The sequence below is a fragment of the Panthera leo genome, chromosome D2 (genome assembly GCF_018350215.1).
Source record: "Panthera leo isolate Ple1 chromosome D2, P.leo_Ple1_pat1.1, whole genome shotgun sequence".
Taxonomy (NCBI): domain Eukaryota; kingdom Metazoa; phylum Chordata; class Mammalia; order Carnivora; family Felidae; genus Panthera; species Panthera leo.
The window spans coordinates 15,155,640-15,173,037 of record NC_056689.1 but is presented as its reverse complement, the minus strand read 5'-3'; the positions used below and the strand labels follow the sequence as shown (position 1 = coordinate 15,173,037).

The 17,398-nt window shown below is 42.9% G+C and overlaps 1 protein-coding gene across 1 annotated transcript in view; it reads right to left on the bottom strand.

Annotated features, from left to right (window-relative positions):
- The window catches only part of PCNX2 (pecanex 2), a 299,183-nt gene that overhangs the window by 214,433 nt on the left and 67,352 nt on the right, over positions 1–17,398 (bottom strand). Inside the window, exons 10-12 of the mRNA XM_042908044.1 lie at positions 11,043–11,188; positions 2,819–2,972; positions 2,700–2,732 (exon numbers count right to left, since the gene is read on the bottom strand). Of these exons, the coding sequence (XP_042763978.1) occupies positions 2,700–2,732; positions 2,819–2,972; positions 11,043–11,188 (333 nt within the window). The remainder of the gene's footprint in view (positions 1–2,699; positions 2,733–2,818; positions 2,973–11,042; positions 11,189–17,398) is intronic.

The window sequence follows — 17,398 nt, the reverse complement described above, 5'->3', positions numbered from 1 at the left end:
CCAATCCCCTTATGCTCCTCTGTCATGATTTCCTCTCTCACAGACGAAAAACCTGAGATGCAGAGAACTAACTTGCCCAAGATCTCATACTTTGTACATGGTCAGGCTGGATTCAAATCCCTAAATCTGCATGCCACCCCAGCGTTTGTCATGTATCATTTGAGATCACCACCACTGTCATCCCCTGTCGGGGGGAGGGAGGGCGGTGAATGCAGATTCCCAGGCGCTGCCTCAGCCACCCCAACTCAGAATCCCTGCTGCTGCTGGGAAAGACACCTGAGTCTGGCTCTGTGCAGGAGATGCCAGTTTTCTGCTGCCCCTTAACGTATCCTACTGAATTTTGCTTCCCGGGTGATCATCAGTGGTTGCTGTTGGTTAGACCTGTGCACAGACCTGGGTACGCCAGTTAAAAGCTTCCTCGTCCATCCACTGCTTTATTGCCAGTCTGATCCTCAGATGCTGCCAGTATCCACCTGAACCATCACTTTTTAAGCTCGGCTAGACCTGTTTTCTTTTATAACCAGACACATCTCTTTCAGGCCCAGGGTCTACTGTACCGTATCTATCAGCACGTCATTAATTCTGCATTTACATCTGAAATATACAGTGTTATGCAAAACTGTGACTTCTATTTTGCTATCTTCTGGTTTTAACAACTTGCTCAAAATCTGCCACCTGTGTTCTCCAGAAGGAAACAAAAAAAAAAAGAAAAGTCGGTCAATCACTCTCAGAGCAAGAAGTGTCTGAATTTATTAATAACCCCTCCCCCTACAATGTACAAAACAATGTCATTTCTGGAAAGCACTTTGGTCCATCTGATGACCGGGGCTGGCGTCGGCAGCAGGCTTGAGAGCCATCTCTGCGCCCAGCCTTGGTCAGCTCCCCTGACCATCTCCTTTCTGAGGTCTGCACATTTATAAACTGGAGACAATAAATTTGCCTTCTAAATGCCCACATGGTTCAGTCAGATTGCAAGAGGAAACATTTTGCAGCTACCGTATTTTCTCTCCCCACCAGAACTGTAAAAAAAAAAAAAAAAAAAAAAAAGCCAAATCAAATCAGGGACTAATCTACTTAGAAATCGGTGTACAAGAATTAATAAACAGGTGTCTGGCTATGTCTTACTATGACAGCAAGAGAAGTCATTTCTTAACTCCCTCACTATGACACGCTTGCTTGGGGGAAAGGAATAGCTACTTGACTGAGTCCTCAAGGAGCTAGACCAACATAGACAATATAACTCCAACTTAGAGCGATGACATCGGGTTGTTGCTAACAGACTTGACAAATCCACAGGGATTATGCAGCTGTATTCACCATCCGCCTTTACTAGCATGTTCTGCATTATTGCTGAAGGTACATGCGGGAAATGAATGTTTAACAGCACGTAACACCCCTCCCCAAGTCACCCAGAAAAACGGTGACACTGAGGTGTCATCACTAGAAAGGAGGGTTTATTTACTGAAGCAGAAGGGGAGGACGTGGCATCTAGGGTGGGCTCGAACAAAAAATTTCAGAGTTCCACATCTCTGCTCACTCCAGCTAACCCAGATTTCTGACGATAATCACAACAATACATCTTAATACCCTAATTATGCTGCTTCTGCTCATCTTGACATTCAGACTCTGGAATAAAAAGAAGATGTATTATATGTAAACCAATTACGGGGAACAGAGGAATTTAACAAGATAGCAACGTATGCCATGTGATCGTCCAATTATAAGCTTTTCTTAATTACTATGAGCTAAACATGAGCTATCACAGATTTAAAAGCAGTCCTAAATCCTGGATATGAATTTTTTAAAAGCACAATGGAGCTAAGATCAAGCTTCCTTTCTCCGGTTTTCTTGGGGGCCCACAGCTCACCCTAACAAAGAAGAGAAAGCCCTCTAAGAGCTGAGAGGTCCACCGGGCAGGGGATTAGACCAAAGGCATGCGGTAGCCAGGGTACCTGCAGGGACAGTGCCGGACCCTGTCACTTAGCATCCTGCAAGGGAAGGGCGGCTGGGTCAGAGGAAGCTATGTGTGATTCAGAGCTCACGGAAGGATGCCGGAGCACCAACAGGTCAGTATCGGCGAACCCAGCGTCTCAGTTCTAAATGAGCCCAAAATCATGTGGGAGAAAAGTAACAATACTCTCGAAAATGTGGACTAGGAGGAGATCAGCTTCATGTAAAGAGAATAATGGTTCATGCTTACACAACTGATATTACCAATAACGATAGCTCCCACTTACTAAGCAATGTCTATGTTCCAGGCACCGTTTTAAGGAATTTAAATAGATTATTTAATCCCGACAGGCATTTTTATCATCCTTATTTGCATGCAGAGAAACAGAGACATGGCAAGTACATGTATCTTCTTCTGAGTTCAACGTTCAAGCGGAGGAACCAGGAAACAAAAGCAGGCAGTCTGACTGCAGAGCCCGGCCTTCCCACACTGGGCTGCATGGTCTACCCTGACATGAGTCCAGAGGGATAGAAAAGACCCTCGCCACCCTGTACACCCCCCCCCAACCACTGCCACTCACACCACGCTCTCAGATCTAGCCTGAAATCGGCAACCATGCATTCATATTTCTATGTATATATTCAATAGATGCACATTGATATATATTTTGCCTCTTGGACAGATTTTGTTCCCCTCTCTTCAACACAAGCAGACGAGACAAGCTACTTGCCTGTTATTCGAAACTTACGTGTATTGGCGAGGCGGGGTCGGGCTGAACGCTCTAGAACACAAATCAGAAGTGTCTGTGTCATCATCTCATGATTTCAAGGATACATTAGTGATGGTAAGAATTAGATGTGGTCTTGCCTTTAACAGGGAATACTGGCAGCTGGCCATGACAAGGCAGAAGAGGAGCACCCACATGTCTTTGCAAAAGCCTTGGTTCAAGGTCAGAAATCCGAGTAGGGAAACCAGGACAATGAGTAAAACTGCCAGCACATTTTCCTTGACATCTTCAGTTCTGGGGAAAATAAATAAGAACCAAGGAAGTAAAAAGTGAGTCTGTTCCTAAAGATAATACCTGAATGCTTCTAAAATGACTGACATGAACAGAATAGTTTGGCTTTTTAAGCTTTTGAAGCATGCCTTTATATGTGGTAACAGCATTTTAAGGCTTCTTTCTTTCTTTCATTATTCTTGTATTTTATAAGCGAAATCCCTATTTTAATCCCGAACTTCTGTTATTGGAAGAAACGAAATATAACTCCATGAGTCTCTTTGATCACTAAACTGGGTTTCCTGGGGGGAGAACAATTAACTATTCCACCTATGATAGTGAAATGTCTTTCAGACGAAGAGCTGTGCTGGTTCCTTTAAGTGTGGCGGGCGGGAGGTGGGGGGAGGCAGAGGAGGTGCCTTATCACCTGGCTGAAGCAGGAAACCCCTCCTCGATACAATCTCCTCAGCCAGAATCCCCTTCCCAGTTTCAGGAGCTGGAGAGCTGACGTGTAAGAGGGTCTGACTGAGGTGTGTTGTGACCACAGTCTCACTGGGACCGAGAGGGACCTTTGCATAAGAGGTGTGCTCATCCGAAGGTGGGCATGCTGTCGCTGGGTGTGAAGGTAGACAGGGTAAGGGAGCTTTAAGGTGCCGAGACAAGGGGATGAAGGCTGGATCTTGGAGGCTAAGCAGAATGGGGGAGGCAACAAGGGCAGAGGAGGCTGCTAGGCAGGAGAAAGCGGACGGGCCCAAGTGCTTGACATAGCTTGGCATTGGCAACGTTTGAGGATGGTCAGTGGCTGGGACTACGACTTTAGAGGTGAAAGGCTTCTATGGGAGGAGGCTTTACATGGGAGGGCATAGCGATGGGTGGAAGAGGCTGAAATGGAGCAAGGGAGAATGGTGTGGCCACAACGTCAGGAGTTCAGATGGGTCATTCTGAGCATATTGGTTTTTTTAATGTTTATTTATTTATTTTGAAAGAGAGAGAGAGCATGAGTGGGGGAGAGGAGCAGATGGAGAGAGAGAGAGAGAGAGAGACAGAGAGAGAGAGAGAGAGCAAATCTTAAGCAGGCTCCACGCACAGCACAGAGCCCAACACGGGGCTTGAACTCACGAACCGTGAGATCATGACCTAAACCGAAATCAAGAGTCGGATGCTCAGCCGAGTCATCCAGGAAGCCCAAGAATGATACGCATATTTTTTTACCTCGCCAATTGTCGCTCAGGAACATACCGATCTGTCCCATTAAATGATTTTCAGAACGGGACAGGTATCTACTGTACTCCTGGCAAGCAGGCACTCCTGTGTTTTTCCAAATTAATATACTTTATTTTGTAAGAGCAGTTTCAGATTCACAGCAAAAGTGAGGGAAAGTACAAAGAGTTCTCGCATAGCCCACCCCGCAAACACGCGCACACACACACACACCCGCCCCCCCTCCCCATCGACATCCCCCACCAGAGTGGTACATTTGTTACTATCGACCAACCAACATTGACACATTGTTATCAACCAAAGTCAGGAGTCTACATTATGGTTCATTCTTGGTGTTGTACATTCTATGGGTTTGGACAAATGTGTAGTGAAATGTATCCACCATTACAGTATCATGTAGATTATTTTTACTGCCCTAAAAATCCTTTTCTGCCTACTTACCCTGCTTTCCCCCAACCTCTGGCAACCACTGATCTTTTTATGTCCCCACAGATTTTCCTTTCCAGAATGTCATACAGTTGGAATCATACAGCGGGTAGCCTTTTCAGGTCAGTTTCTCTCACTTAGTAAGATGCATTCAAGCTTCCTTCATATCTTTATATGGCTTGATAGCTCATTTCTTTTTATCACTGAATACTATTTTAGTATATGGAATACATCCATATGGTGTATGGATGTACCATGGTTTACCCTTTCACCTATTGAAGAACAACTTGGTTGTTTCTGAGTCTTGGCAACTATGAATAAAGCTTCTATAAATATCCATATGTAGGTTTTTGTGTTAGCCAAAGCTTTCAACTCATTTGCACCAAGGAGCATGACTGCTAGGTCCCATGGTAAGAACATGTTCAGTTTTGCAAGAAGCCACCAAGCTATCTTCCAAAATGGCCTTGCCATCTTGGATTCCCTCTAACTATGAAGGGAGTTCCTACTGTTCCACATCCTCGGCTACACTTGGTGTGGTTGGTGCTTTGGATTTGGCCATGCTAATCAGGGTGCAGTACATATCACTATTGTTTACCTTTGCAATTCCCCAATGATACGACGTGGAATGTCACTGCATATGCTTATTTGCTACCTGTATATCTCCTTTGGTGAGGTGTCTGTTCACACCTTTTGCTTATTTTTTAATCAGGCACTTGAGATGTATAGAAGCAAGACGCATAGAATGTGAAGAACTCAGATATTATCATGCTCAAGTTGAAAGTTAAAAGAAAAAAAAACAACTCCTGGGGGGACCAAGATTCCTCCTTTGGTGGAAAGGAAAATTTATGGGATTTTTTTTTTTTTGTTTTCCACTATGTGCTTTTTATAGAGCTGAATATATTTTGTTAGTTCAGGTCCATAAAATCCGTTATAGTTTTTAGTGTGCTCATAACATTTCAACGTATACTTAAAGATATCTAAAGCTTAGGAAAATTTTTTTTAAATCAAAAATTTCAGTTAAATGACCAGACATTTTTCCTATTTAGGGGGGAAAAATAACGTTCCTGAAAAATATTCCCCCCCACCACCGGTTTCTCCCCCAGCACGACTCCATTCCTCTGCCCCAGCACCCCATGACTCCACTCTCACGGCTCCTTATGCATCTGTATTTCAATATCGGGTTAAAAAGTTTACTCACTGGGCAAGGAGTTCTGTGATTGAGGCAGTACAGATAAGTCAGAAAGATTTATCTGGCAGAGGCTGACAAGATGCACTGGAGAGGAAATAGAGCAGAGTGGGATAAACAACACTCCAGGGGAGAAGGAACGAGGGCCTGAGAGGGCAGTGGGAAACTGGAGAGGCAATGTGATGTCAAGACACAGCACAGAGCAGGGCAGAAAGGAATGGATTGTGCACAGTGAAAGGCTGGCTGAAAGAACAAAGAAGGTCTCAAGATTTCAATGTGGGGAAGAAAGGATCATGGCAACATCAATGGCAGAAGTTGGGAAGGGGAGCTGGTTTGCGAAGGGAGGTTGATTTGTTTGGTCACTCAAGAGGGCTCAGCACTGCTCCAGAGGCTTGGAATACATCAGTGAGCAGAACTTTTGGAGCTTTCCTTCCAGAGGGCCATGGCATGAAATAAGTAATACGCACACTGCATAAGGATATTAGACAGCATTCGAGGATGATTCACGCAATCAAAAAATGATCAGAACAAGGTGAGAAGAACTGTGGCGGTGGGGGTGGGGAACTGCTGTAATTTTAAGCAGGAAGGTCAGGCTAAGCCCCACAGAGAAGTGCTACTTGAAAGGCGAGGGGGATGGCCACGCAGATATCTGAGAGGAGAGGAGAGGGAACAGACAATGCAAAGGCCTCAAGGCTGGAGGAACGCCTGGCTTGGTGAAGAATGGCAGGAAGACCAGTGTGGGTGGGAAGGAGTCCATGGCAGTAGCAGAAAGTGAGGTCAGAGAGCAAAGCAGTGGCTAGATCATGGGGACTCTGAGGCATTCTGAGCACTTTGGCTTTCATTCATGAGTGAAATGGGGGGCACCGCAGGGTGGTCAGCAGAACAGCATGTTACAATATTGTACAGGGAGGGGGGCACCTAGGTGGCTCCATTGGTTAAGCGTCTGACTCTTGATCTCTACTCAGGTCGTGATCTCATGGTTCGTGGGATCGAGTCCCATGTCAGGCTCTGTGCTGACAGTGCAGAGCCTGCTTGGGATTCTCTCTCTCCCTCTCTGCCCCTCTCCACCCCATCTCTCTCCAAATAAATAAATAAACTCAAAAAAAAAAAAAAAAAAAAAAAAAAAAAAACAGTGCACAGGGAGAACAGGTAGAGGCAGGAGATGCTATTGCAGTGGCCCTGATGAGAGACAAAGGTAGCTCAGACAAGGGTGGTCACATGAAAGGTGGGAAGATGTAGCAGATACATCTGGAGAAACAGTGAACACGATTCCCTGTGAGAGGCTGACTGAGGGTGTAAAAGAAAAGAAGATACAAGGTTGACTCCAAGATGTTTAACCTGAGAAATTAGAAGGATGGGGTTGTCGTCAGCTGAGGTGGGGAAGACAGCTGGTGGAGCAGACGGGAGACGGGGCAGTGGTAAAGAACTCAGTTTTGGACTGTGGTCATGAGATGTCAGGCTGGTAGATGGAGAGACAAGTCTGCAATTCAGGAGGTAGGTCCAAATCTTAGTTGTTGGCACCTCGGCGGTATTTAAAGCCATGAGACTAAATGCAATCACTAAAGAAAAGAGGGTAGACAGAGAAAGAAAGGAGACCGAGATCAAGGGCCGTGAAGCACCCAAAATCAAGGGGGTCAGGAGGCAGAGGCTACCTGCACGGGTGACTGTCCCGTGAAGCAGTAACCAGCTAGGCAGAAGGAAAACCAAGAGAGGGCTGGATCCTGGAAGCCAAGAGAGGAAGCATACCAAGGAGGAGGATCGACTCTGTCAAAGGTGGTAAATGGGTCTACTAAAATGATGACTGACCAGTGAAGTCAACGGTGACCTTGACAAGTGCAGTGTTGGAGTCGGGAAGCAAACATATGGGTTTATGAGAAAATGAGAGAAGAGAGAAGACAAACAAGCACAGGCAGCTCTTCACGGAGTTTTGCTGCAAAAGAGCACAGAGATACCAGACAGTGGTTGGCGGGAAAGTGGGCCAAAAGGACTTTCGAGGATGGGAGAGATGAGAGCGTGTTCTCAAGATGGCGACACTGACAATGAGATTGTTTGAAGAGCATGAACGATTCTCCCCCTACTTGTTACGGGGCTGCCTCCTCGCCTTATATCTATCTTGGTTTGCATGTTTCCTCCTCAGGAAACACTTCCGCAACCACCTGTTCTGACATGGTGTCCCTTGTCCCCCACTTTCCTCTACCCCAGGCCTTTATGTGTGTCCTTCACGGCACCTATTCCACTCTATTTCAGCCTGTCTCATGCAGTAGAATACATGCCCCGTGAGGGTAGGGACCACACCTGTTCCACTCACTGCTCTGTTCTCAGTGCCCAGTGCAGAGCCTCACATGGAGCAGGTGCCTGCGGTTTGGGTGGTTTTTCCTTTTACTAAATTTGTTGAATTAATGAAAAAATGAATAAAACGATGCCCAGATGGGCAGCTTTTTATTTTAGCTTTTTATTTTATTTTAGATCGTAACTAGAGAAATGAAAATAAAACCTATGTGTTTTGCATGATGGGGTAATAGCAGAATAAAAAATGCATAAGAGAAAATAAAGGAGATTAAGGACAAGTCCAAAAACACCTGAGTAGAATGAATGCCAAACCAAAAGCAAATAGGAGATGTTGAAATCACAGGAACCGTGAAGGTACAATCAGAGAATAAGGAAGTATTTTCAAGGAAAATCAGCCTGAGTTCCAGAGTAAAGTTGAAAATTATGAAGCAGAAAGCCTTAAGCTATGAGAGTTTATAGCAATGATTAGCTCAATTTCAGTGCTTTTAATTCACCAATTTCTTCTACTTCCTGCTCAACCCTTACGGTTTGTTTTTTATTATGCATAACTTCCTTATAAACTTTAATTTGGCAACTCAAGTTCATTAATCCATGGGGGATTTTAAATATAATGTCCCCCAATGAATGTCAAAAGGTAATTTATTGATGCCTTTTGGAATTTTACAATCATCATAAAAAATGTATTGTGTAAGTTCCTGCTTTCTTAAACAGGCCTTTCAGATCGTAACTGTCCTCACAAAGAAGGTGAGCTGGCGAGGGATGCCATAATACAGCCCTACACTGTACTCAAGGCCATGCTGAAGTGGTGACTTCTCACTCCTAGAATCTGTATTGTCACAAAGCTCCCAGGTGATTCTGGTCCACGGTCCTGTTTGGGGAATACACTCTCCCTGCAAAGGTCCCAAGCTGCTTGGTTTTTCTAGGTTAGTGTTTGGGCTTTTCTTCCTCTGTCCTTGCTGTCAGTTCAGGCCTCATGTCGTCTGATCTCCCCTCTTAATTGACCGTGAACTGGAAAACCAGATCCCCACGTGTGCTGGGAGATGCCTGAAAGTAGGCTGATATGGGCTCTGAAAACAGGATGATTTCCCCTACGAATTAAGGGCCTAAATGTGTCTGGACTTGACAGCATCTACTTTGGCTACACTAATTTTATTTTATTTTTATTTATTTTTCTTCTTTCTGGGTTCTGGGCCACATTCCAGGTCATAATAACAGCAACAGCAGCTAATATTTAAAGGACACTTTCCATAGCTAATTTTATTTAAACCTCATAATCTCCCTGTATATAGATGATCCCCATTTAGCAGACAGGAAGCTGAGGAACAGGGAGGTTTCACAGTCATCCTTAGATCACAGCACGAGTAAGTGGTGGCACGGGGCTTGATCCCCAGGGGCTCCCTGTACCAGCTGAGCGACCCATGCCTAAGAACGTAATGCTGTCTCTACAAATCCCTTAACACTGAATTCAAACCCACTGCAACAGAAGCGATTAAAACTATAAAACTGTAAACTTTTTAAAACTGTAATAATCCTCATCATCCTTTTCCAGACTTTAATTAGATTTTCAGTTAATCTGTTGCCACTGAGTGCATTTAAATAATGTACACCTAGAAATGTACAGAAACATTTGTTTTTAATATGAAGGGCTAACACGAGGTGGTCCAACTTTCAGCAATTCCTTTTAAACAGAAAAAGAAATTAATATTTCAAAAAAAACCCTAAAACTAACTCATCTAACAGGATGTGTTATTTTGGATGATTCCAGTTATGTTTGAAATGTTCATCTTAAGTGTATGCCTCTGGGGTGACGTAGTGTTGTTAGAAAAACCATTATAACTCCATTCCCTGACTTGTGGGTCCTGAAATTTACTGTTGTAATTTTGCATGACTATAGTTTTTTAGTAAGACATTACTATAACAATCAGTCACTGAGGGACCAACCATAGGATGGCAGGCAATCAGCTTTCCCGCTGCCCCCACTGGCTGGCATTTAACTGTGAAACTCCACATTTGTTGATGACAGTGTCAGTAAAGGCATGTTGAATCTTCTTTTCTTTTTTAAATGTTTATTTATTTTTGAGAGAGAAAGAGAGAGTAAAGGAGCAGCAGAGAGAAGGGGACAGAGGATCCGAGGCGGGCTCTGCACTGACAGCAGAGAGCCTGATGCAGGGCTCGAACTCACAAACCATGAGATGGCGACCTGAGCCAAAGTCAGACGCTTAACTGACTGAGCCACCCAGGTGCCTCAAGCCATCTTCGATTTTCAAACCAACACTCCCATCAGAACTGCACAGCCCCTGAAGATGAAAATCCCGTCCTTTGTATATCGTGAGGTCGGGGGCAGGGATGGATATGGGAAGTTCCCAACCCGGCCCCGTCTCCACCGTGCTTTAACTAACTGGACCTTCTCCCTCCCTCTTCTCCCTCCCCGCCCAGCGACTGCATCTCCAACCCTGTGTTTCATCTTCACAAACAATGGAAAGAAGAGACGAGAAAGAGTAAAGCGTTTAAAGGAGAGATTAATGTTCCACTTAGTGTATCTCAGACAAGAGTGAGAAGTAGCCTCAGCTGTTGAGGAGAAAAGCTAGAAATCACAGGGCTCCATCTGCCCTCCTCTCCCCCTGCCCGCATCCAGTCAGCCAGGTCCCACACTACCCATGAACCCTAAGCCCTCCTACAAAAATGTGGCAAACCGTGAATAGACCAACACATAATACTGTCCCCAGAGCCGACCTTAAATCTGAACAGTGTTCCCCCAATTCTCTAATCTCCTACTGTAATTGCTAAATTACAATTTCTCCAGTGGTCAAGATCTCACGGCTTCGCCTTTGGGTTTGCAGCACAAAAGGCATACCTCTTGAAAATGTTCCAGAGAACCTTAGCAAGTGGCAATTTCTTTTTTATAAGCATGTGAGTGCCCTGTTATGCCCCCATTGTGTCTTCTCCGTACGTTTGCATGCTCAGTGGCTTACCGATCAAGTAACGCCAACAAGGTAAGTCGATCATACCAGACTTTAATCCACTTGCCAGGGAAAATGATAAACTTGTAAAACTGCTCTCGGTTAAATTTTCCTTGTGTTGAAGAACATGACGAGTCTTCCAGATCCTGACTCAGATGCTTTTACATACCAAAAGAAACAACAGAGAAAGGGTTTCATACTGACATGTTATTGTCATAAACGTACCTCATAATAAAACAGTATAGAAAGCAGATGTTCAAATTCTGAAATGTAAACCAACATATTTCATTAAAAAGGGTACTCTAAGAGAAAGATAATGATCAACAAAAAGGGTCTTTCTTACCAACACACTTCCATTCCATTATAACATACCATTAAATTTATGCTACTCCCATCAAAACACTGATGTTAATTAAGGCCAAGAAACTGCCATGAAAATAGTTCTCATAAAAGATCAGAATTTAACTGAAGATCTTAAATGGATTAATTTTTTAAAGATATGTTATTTAATGCAACATCAGAATAAATATTTAAATTTTACTAAGAGTAAAAAAATTTTCATTGCCAATTTTGTAGGTCATTGGTGAGGCCTGATATAAGAAAAAACGGAAATATCTATAGAAAAAATCTAAACCAATAAAATAGAAACAGGAAAATTTAATTCCAGATTCAAAATGTTTTAAGCCCAGATTCATTTCTGGTTGGCTCTAATCTTGTGGAGAAGAATTTAATTTTGAAAAGAAAATTCCTCTTCATTGATTCGTCTAACATACTTAATGAGTAACTCTTCTGAGCCTGGCACAAGGTTGGGAATAGGAAAATAAAAAAGAATACGGTGGACTCAGTCTGTGGCAGCCTATTGCCTGTAAGAAGACACCTCTTAGACATTCAACTGTCTCACAGACTCAAAACCAGATGCTGAATGCATGCCAGGGCCCGACATGGGACTAAATCCCAGAAACCATGAGATCATGACCTGACACAAAATCAAGAGTCAGATGCTTAGCCAATTGAGCCACCCAGGTGCCCCTAGGGTACCATGCTTTTTAAAAATGAATAGTTTCATTCAATATTGAATCAATGCAAACACATATCTTTTAAATGTATGTAGAGTATTAAAAAAACCCACGAACCCCAATTGAGTGAATAGCTGCGTGGCTATCACCCAGTATAACAAAAAGGGCATTACCACTAGCATAGAAGTTCCCTGGGGGCCACACCGCGGACACCTCTCCTTCCCTATTCCTTCAGGGATCATCACTGTCCTGACTTTGGTGTTTATCATTCCTTTTGTTTTCTTCTGTTTTACTCTGCTTATTACATCCACAACTTCTATACTGTTTATGTTTTTGAACCTCGTGGATATGAAACCACAGCCTATGTATGCTTCTGCAACTCGCCTTTGTTCCCTTCCATTCCACATTATGTTCCTGAGCCTGATCCATGCTGTTTTACAGCTGTGGCATCTATTTTCACAGTTGAATAATATTGCATTATACGGACATGCCATAATTTACTTATCTGCTTTACTGTTGGATATTTAGGGTCTTTTTTTTTTTCAAAAAAATTTTTTTTTACTATTACACTGCTATGAACATTTTTGGAAATGTCTCCTGGTACATATGTGCAAGGATTTCTTTAGAACAGACACCTAACATACACTTAGGAATGGAATTGCTAAGAATGCAAATGTTCAGCTGTACCACACGTTCAGCTTTACTAGGAAGCAAATGGACGCTTCCAGAAAGCGCACAAATGCAATTACTGGATATGGAAATGTTCAATTTACTAGAAAACACCTTGGAAAAATGAGATTTCTAAAGTGATTCTATCAGTCTGTACTCCCACTAACAGCAGACAAACATCGTGTCGCTCCCCATCCGCACCAACATTTGAGAGCATCAGGTACTTTTTAGTTGTTGCTAATCTGGCATATAAAATATTTCAAATTTATTCTAATTTGCATTTCCCTCATTATTAATGAAGTTGAGCATCTTCATCCACTTTTAGTTTTTGGCTGCTTGTTTGTCTTTTATTAGCTTATATGTGTCTACGTGTGCATGTGTGTGTATATATGCATATATGTACCCATATGGTCAAGACCTTTATTAATCATGCGTGTTACAGATATTTTCCCAGTTTATGGTTTGTCTTTTCACTTTCCTTATGGTGTTACTGATAAACAGGTGTTCTTAATTTAAGTGAAATCTCATTTATCCATTTTTTCCTGTAAAGTACAAAAGTTTTGCACTTTTGGTACCTTGTTTATCAAATCCCTTTCTACCCAGAGTCGTAAGGGTATTCGATTATATAATTGTACTTAAAATTATATACTTTTGCCTTTCACATTTAAGTTATGCATCTACCAGGGGTTTCTGTACATGATATGAGATAAGGGTCTGTTTTCTTTCCCATAAAGAACACTACTGTCACAGCGCCATTTACTAAAATGTTTGTCCCTTCCTCACCAGTTTGCCAAGGCACTAATGCCTGTATCTGTGGGTTATCTTAAACTTTAAATTTTAAATTATATTTGCTTTGTTGCTCTTCCCTTCATCTCCTCTGGAACTCCGACAAGGAGAACAGTAAACCTTCTTGTCCTGACCTCCATGCTTCTTTCCTTTTTTTTTTCTTTTTTTTAATAAATTTCTTTTTTTTTTAATGTTTATTTATTTAGAGAGAGAGAGAGAGAGAGAGAAGGAGAGAACAGGGGAGGGGCAGAGAGAAAGGGAGAGAGGGAAGGAATCCCAAGCAGGCTCTGCACAGTCAGCGCAGAGCCAGACATGGAGCTCGAACCCACGAATGGTAAGATCGTGACCTGAGTTGAAATCAAGAGTCAGATGCTTAACCGACTGAGACACCCAGATGCCCCTGACCTCCACGCTTCTTAACCTTCTTTCCTATTTACCTCTTCATCTCTTGGTGCTACACGTACATAATTGTTTCAGATCTTACGTGTCAAATCTCCCATTAAATCCCTTAAAGATTTATTTTTATTATATATGGGTCATTTCTAGTATCTGGTGCTTTTTCAGATCTGTTTGGTCACTATGTGGCCTTTTGCTTCTGACATTTGCAATCCCTTCTTTTTTTTCTTTTATACACGTGAAACATTCTTAATCCATATTCTGAATCTGATCATTACAACTTCTAAATCCACTGAGAGTCTGTTTCTGCTTTCTGTTGACTTTGCTGGCTCTTATTCATGGTCTCATGTTTTCTAATATATTTTATAACTTTTCACTTAATCGTATTTTCCTTGGATCTTTATTTGAATGAATTCCTTGACAGCAATATTAAAGCTGTGCTCTTCAGGATTAAAATTCGCCTTTGTTTCTGCTAGGCACGAGAATGCAATACCAAGCTGGCACCATCTTAACATAAACTCTTTGTGTGAGGTGTTTGGATCAGCCATGTGATCCAGGATGAAAAAGGGCTGCAAACCCACACCAAAGTTTGAGGCAGGCAGCTTTCTATGCAGTCCCCTTAGTGGGGATGGTGTTGACAGAGTGTGTTTAGTTAGTCCTAAGAGTAGGATGTGGCTTCTTGGAGTCCCAGATTAAGTGGAGAGGCTCCTGTTAGACTTGCCACATCGTGCTGTTTGCCATTCTCTGTGCAGAGGCCATTAAAGACAAAGCCCCCATCGATCTCCTTTGCTGTTGGCCATTGCTTTTCAGGAAGACTTTTCTGGACACCCCAGTTCCCTGTAGATCTTCTATTTCTAGCCTGTTTTTGTTTTTGTTTTTTTTGCAATTGTGCTTAAAAACAAAAAAGCAACAACACAGAATTTACCATCTTAACCATTTGTAAGTGTACCATTCAGTAGTATTAACGATATCCATATTGTTATACAACAGATCTCTAGAACTTTTTCATCTTCCCAAACTGAAACTCCATCTCCATTAAATACTGACTCCCCATTCTGCGCCCAGCCCGATAACCACCTTCCTGCTTTCTATGTTTTTGACTACTGTAGGTACCGCCAGTAAGTGGAATCATACAGTATTTGTCCTTTTGTGATTGGCTTATTTCATTTAGTATAATGTCCTCAAGGTTCATCTATGTTGTAGCCTGTGTCAGACTTCCTCCCTCTTTAAGGTTGAGTATTCCATTGTAAGGATGTACCACATTTTGTTTATGCGTTCATCTGTCGATGGACACTTGGGTCGCTTCCACCCCCTGGCTATTGGTAAGAATGCTGCTATGAGCATGGGCGTGGAAATATCTGTTTGAGTCCCTGCTTTAATTCTTTTGGATATATACCCAGAAGTGAAAGTCCTAGCTCATTCTAATCTGTACTTTTATTTGTTTGCTTTGGCTCTGTATTCTTCCAAACAGGATTTAAGATAGGCTGTAATTTCCTGTAGGCTGACTCCCATAAGACACAGGAGACTGGTAAGAAGGGCCGAGACCAGGAAAGGGATGAGGACAGTAAAGAAGACAGCCTTGGAGGGGGAGCTGCTATTGAAAGGTCGCACACATTTCTCCTTGAGTTATAAAGCAGAAGGTTATACTTGGGCCGATTTTTTTTCCTAATTCAGTGAAAGTCACTGGTGTCAAAGTGCCTGGCACGCATATGGGCAGTGCACCTGCTTCACTGGAGCCCACAGCAGAGCTCTCCGAGGAGGCCAATTTTACCACCTCTTTGTTCCCAGATGCTAATTCACTGACTCAGCTATGGAACATGAAGTTATTCAGATCATAAAATATTAATTCAAAAGGCCCTGCCAGGGACAGCTGGTCCATCATGAAGGCAGTATACAGGGTGGCCGCATACAGGACGGATTGGCTGTACTATTACAGGAAAGTGGAGACTGTAGTTGCTGCTTGTGTCTGGGATTCTATTCCAACATGAGAGAGACCTTAGTGGAAACTGCCTGGTGTCATGTCAGCAGGAAGAGCTTCTTCTGTTGATGACAATGGATTTGTGCTTTACAGTAAACCTCCCCCAACAAAGGGCATCCTTTTCCTTTATGCTCCATGGACAAAAAAATCCAGTAAGAAATATGTGCACAGGGTTACCAAAGTTTACTGTTTTGTGGTCTGGGAATTCACGTACAATGGGGAAACAGGTCAAGGGCAAGCAGCAGCACAGAGGATAGCATTTTTCTGAATTATAAGAAAAATACTGTCCTTAAGTTGGGGTTTAATATTATATACGCTTTGCTGTTAGGGAAGGTCAGTATAAAAGAAATCACATGACGATTATGTCTACCTTTTGCAGAAGTTATTAAAGATTCTGGCATATTGTGCTATTCATTGCTGCTTAAATAAAAATCCTTGTTTAAAAGAATCTCAGAAGTTAATGCAAAGAAAAAATGATTTGGCTTCTATGTTAGTTCGCTAGGGTGGCTATAACGAAGTGCCACAGACTGGGTGGCTGAAACAACGGAGATGTTCTGAAGGCTGGAAGTCTGTGATCGAGGATTGGTTTCTCCTGAGGCCTTTCTCCTTTGCTTATTAATGGCTGTCTTCTCTCTGTGTCTTTACATGGTCTTTCCTCCAAGTGTAGCTGCATCCTGATCCTCTCTGCTTAGAAGGATACTGCCTGGGGCGCCTGGGTGGCTCAGTCAGTTAAGCGTCTGGCTCTTGACTTTGCCTCAGGTCATGATCTCAGGGTTCGTGGGTTTGAGTCCCACATTGGACTCTGGGCTGGCAGTACGCAGCCTGCTTGGGATTCTCTCGCTCTCTCTCTGCACCCCCCGCCCGCCCCCCCCCCCCCCCCGTCAACTTGTGTGCTCTGTCTCTCTCAAAATAAATAAATAAACTTAAAAAAAAATGGATACCAGCCATATTGGATTAGGGCTTGACCCTAATGACCTCATTTTAACTTAATTACTTCTTTAAATAGCCTATCTCCCCAAACAGTCATGTTCTGAGGTACAAATCAGCCCATAACAACTTCCTTTATGAGAAACTAAGCTTCGTGGAATTTCATTTTTTGCCTTAGATACCAAGGAACCTCAGAGCTAAACTCTTCAGTGGATTAGAGCAATTATTCTCAGCCTGTTTTCTGGTACAAATTTCAAATTCAAATTTCTCTCATCATTTCAATCATTCATTTATTCTCTCATCCAACAAATACTTATTGTACGGATTATAGAGGCTGGATCCTATATGTAATACACGCTGAGAATTCAAAGGATAACAAGACAGAGTGGCTAGCTTAAAGGGGTTAAACAACTCCCCAGGGAGCGGACAAGCAAACCAGCCATGAGAACATGGTGACACACACAAGGAGAAACGTCTCTATGTCTAGATATTTAGAAAAAGAGCGAGAAGTGAGGCATGGGAGGGTGTAAGATGGATAATGCTGCAGAGAGTATGGAGTGAGGGGGTCTAGGGCAGAGCTCCCGGACAGCATCAGC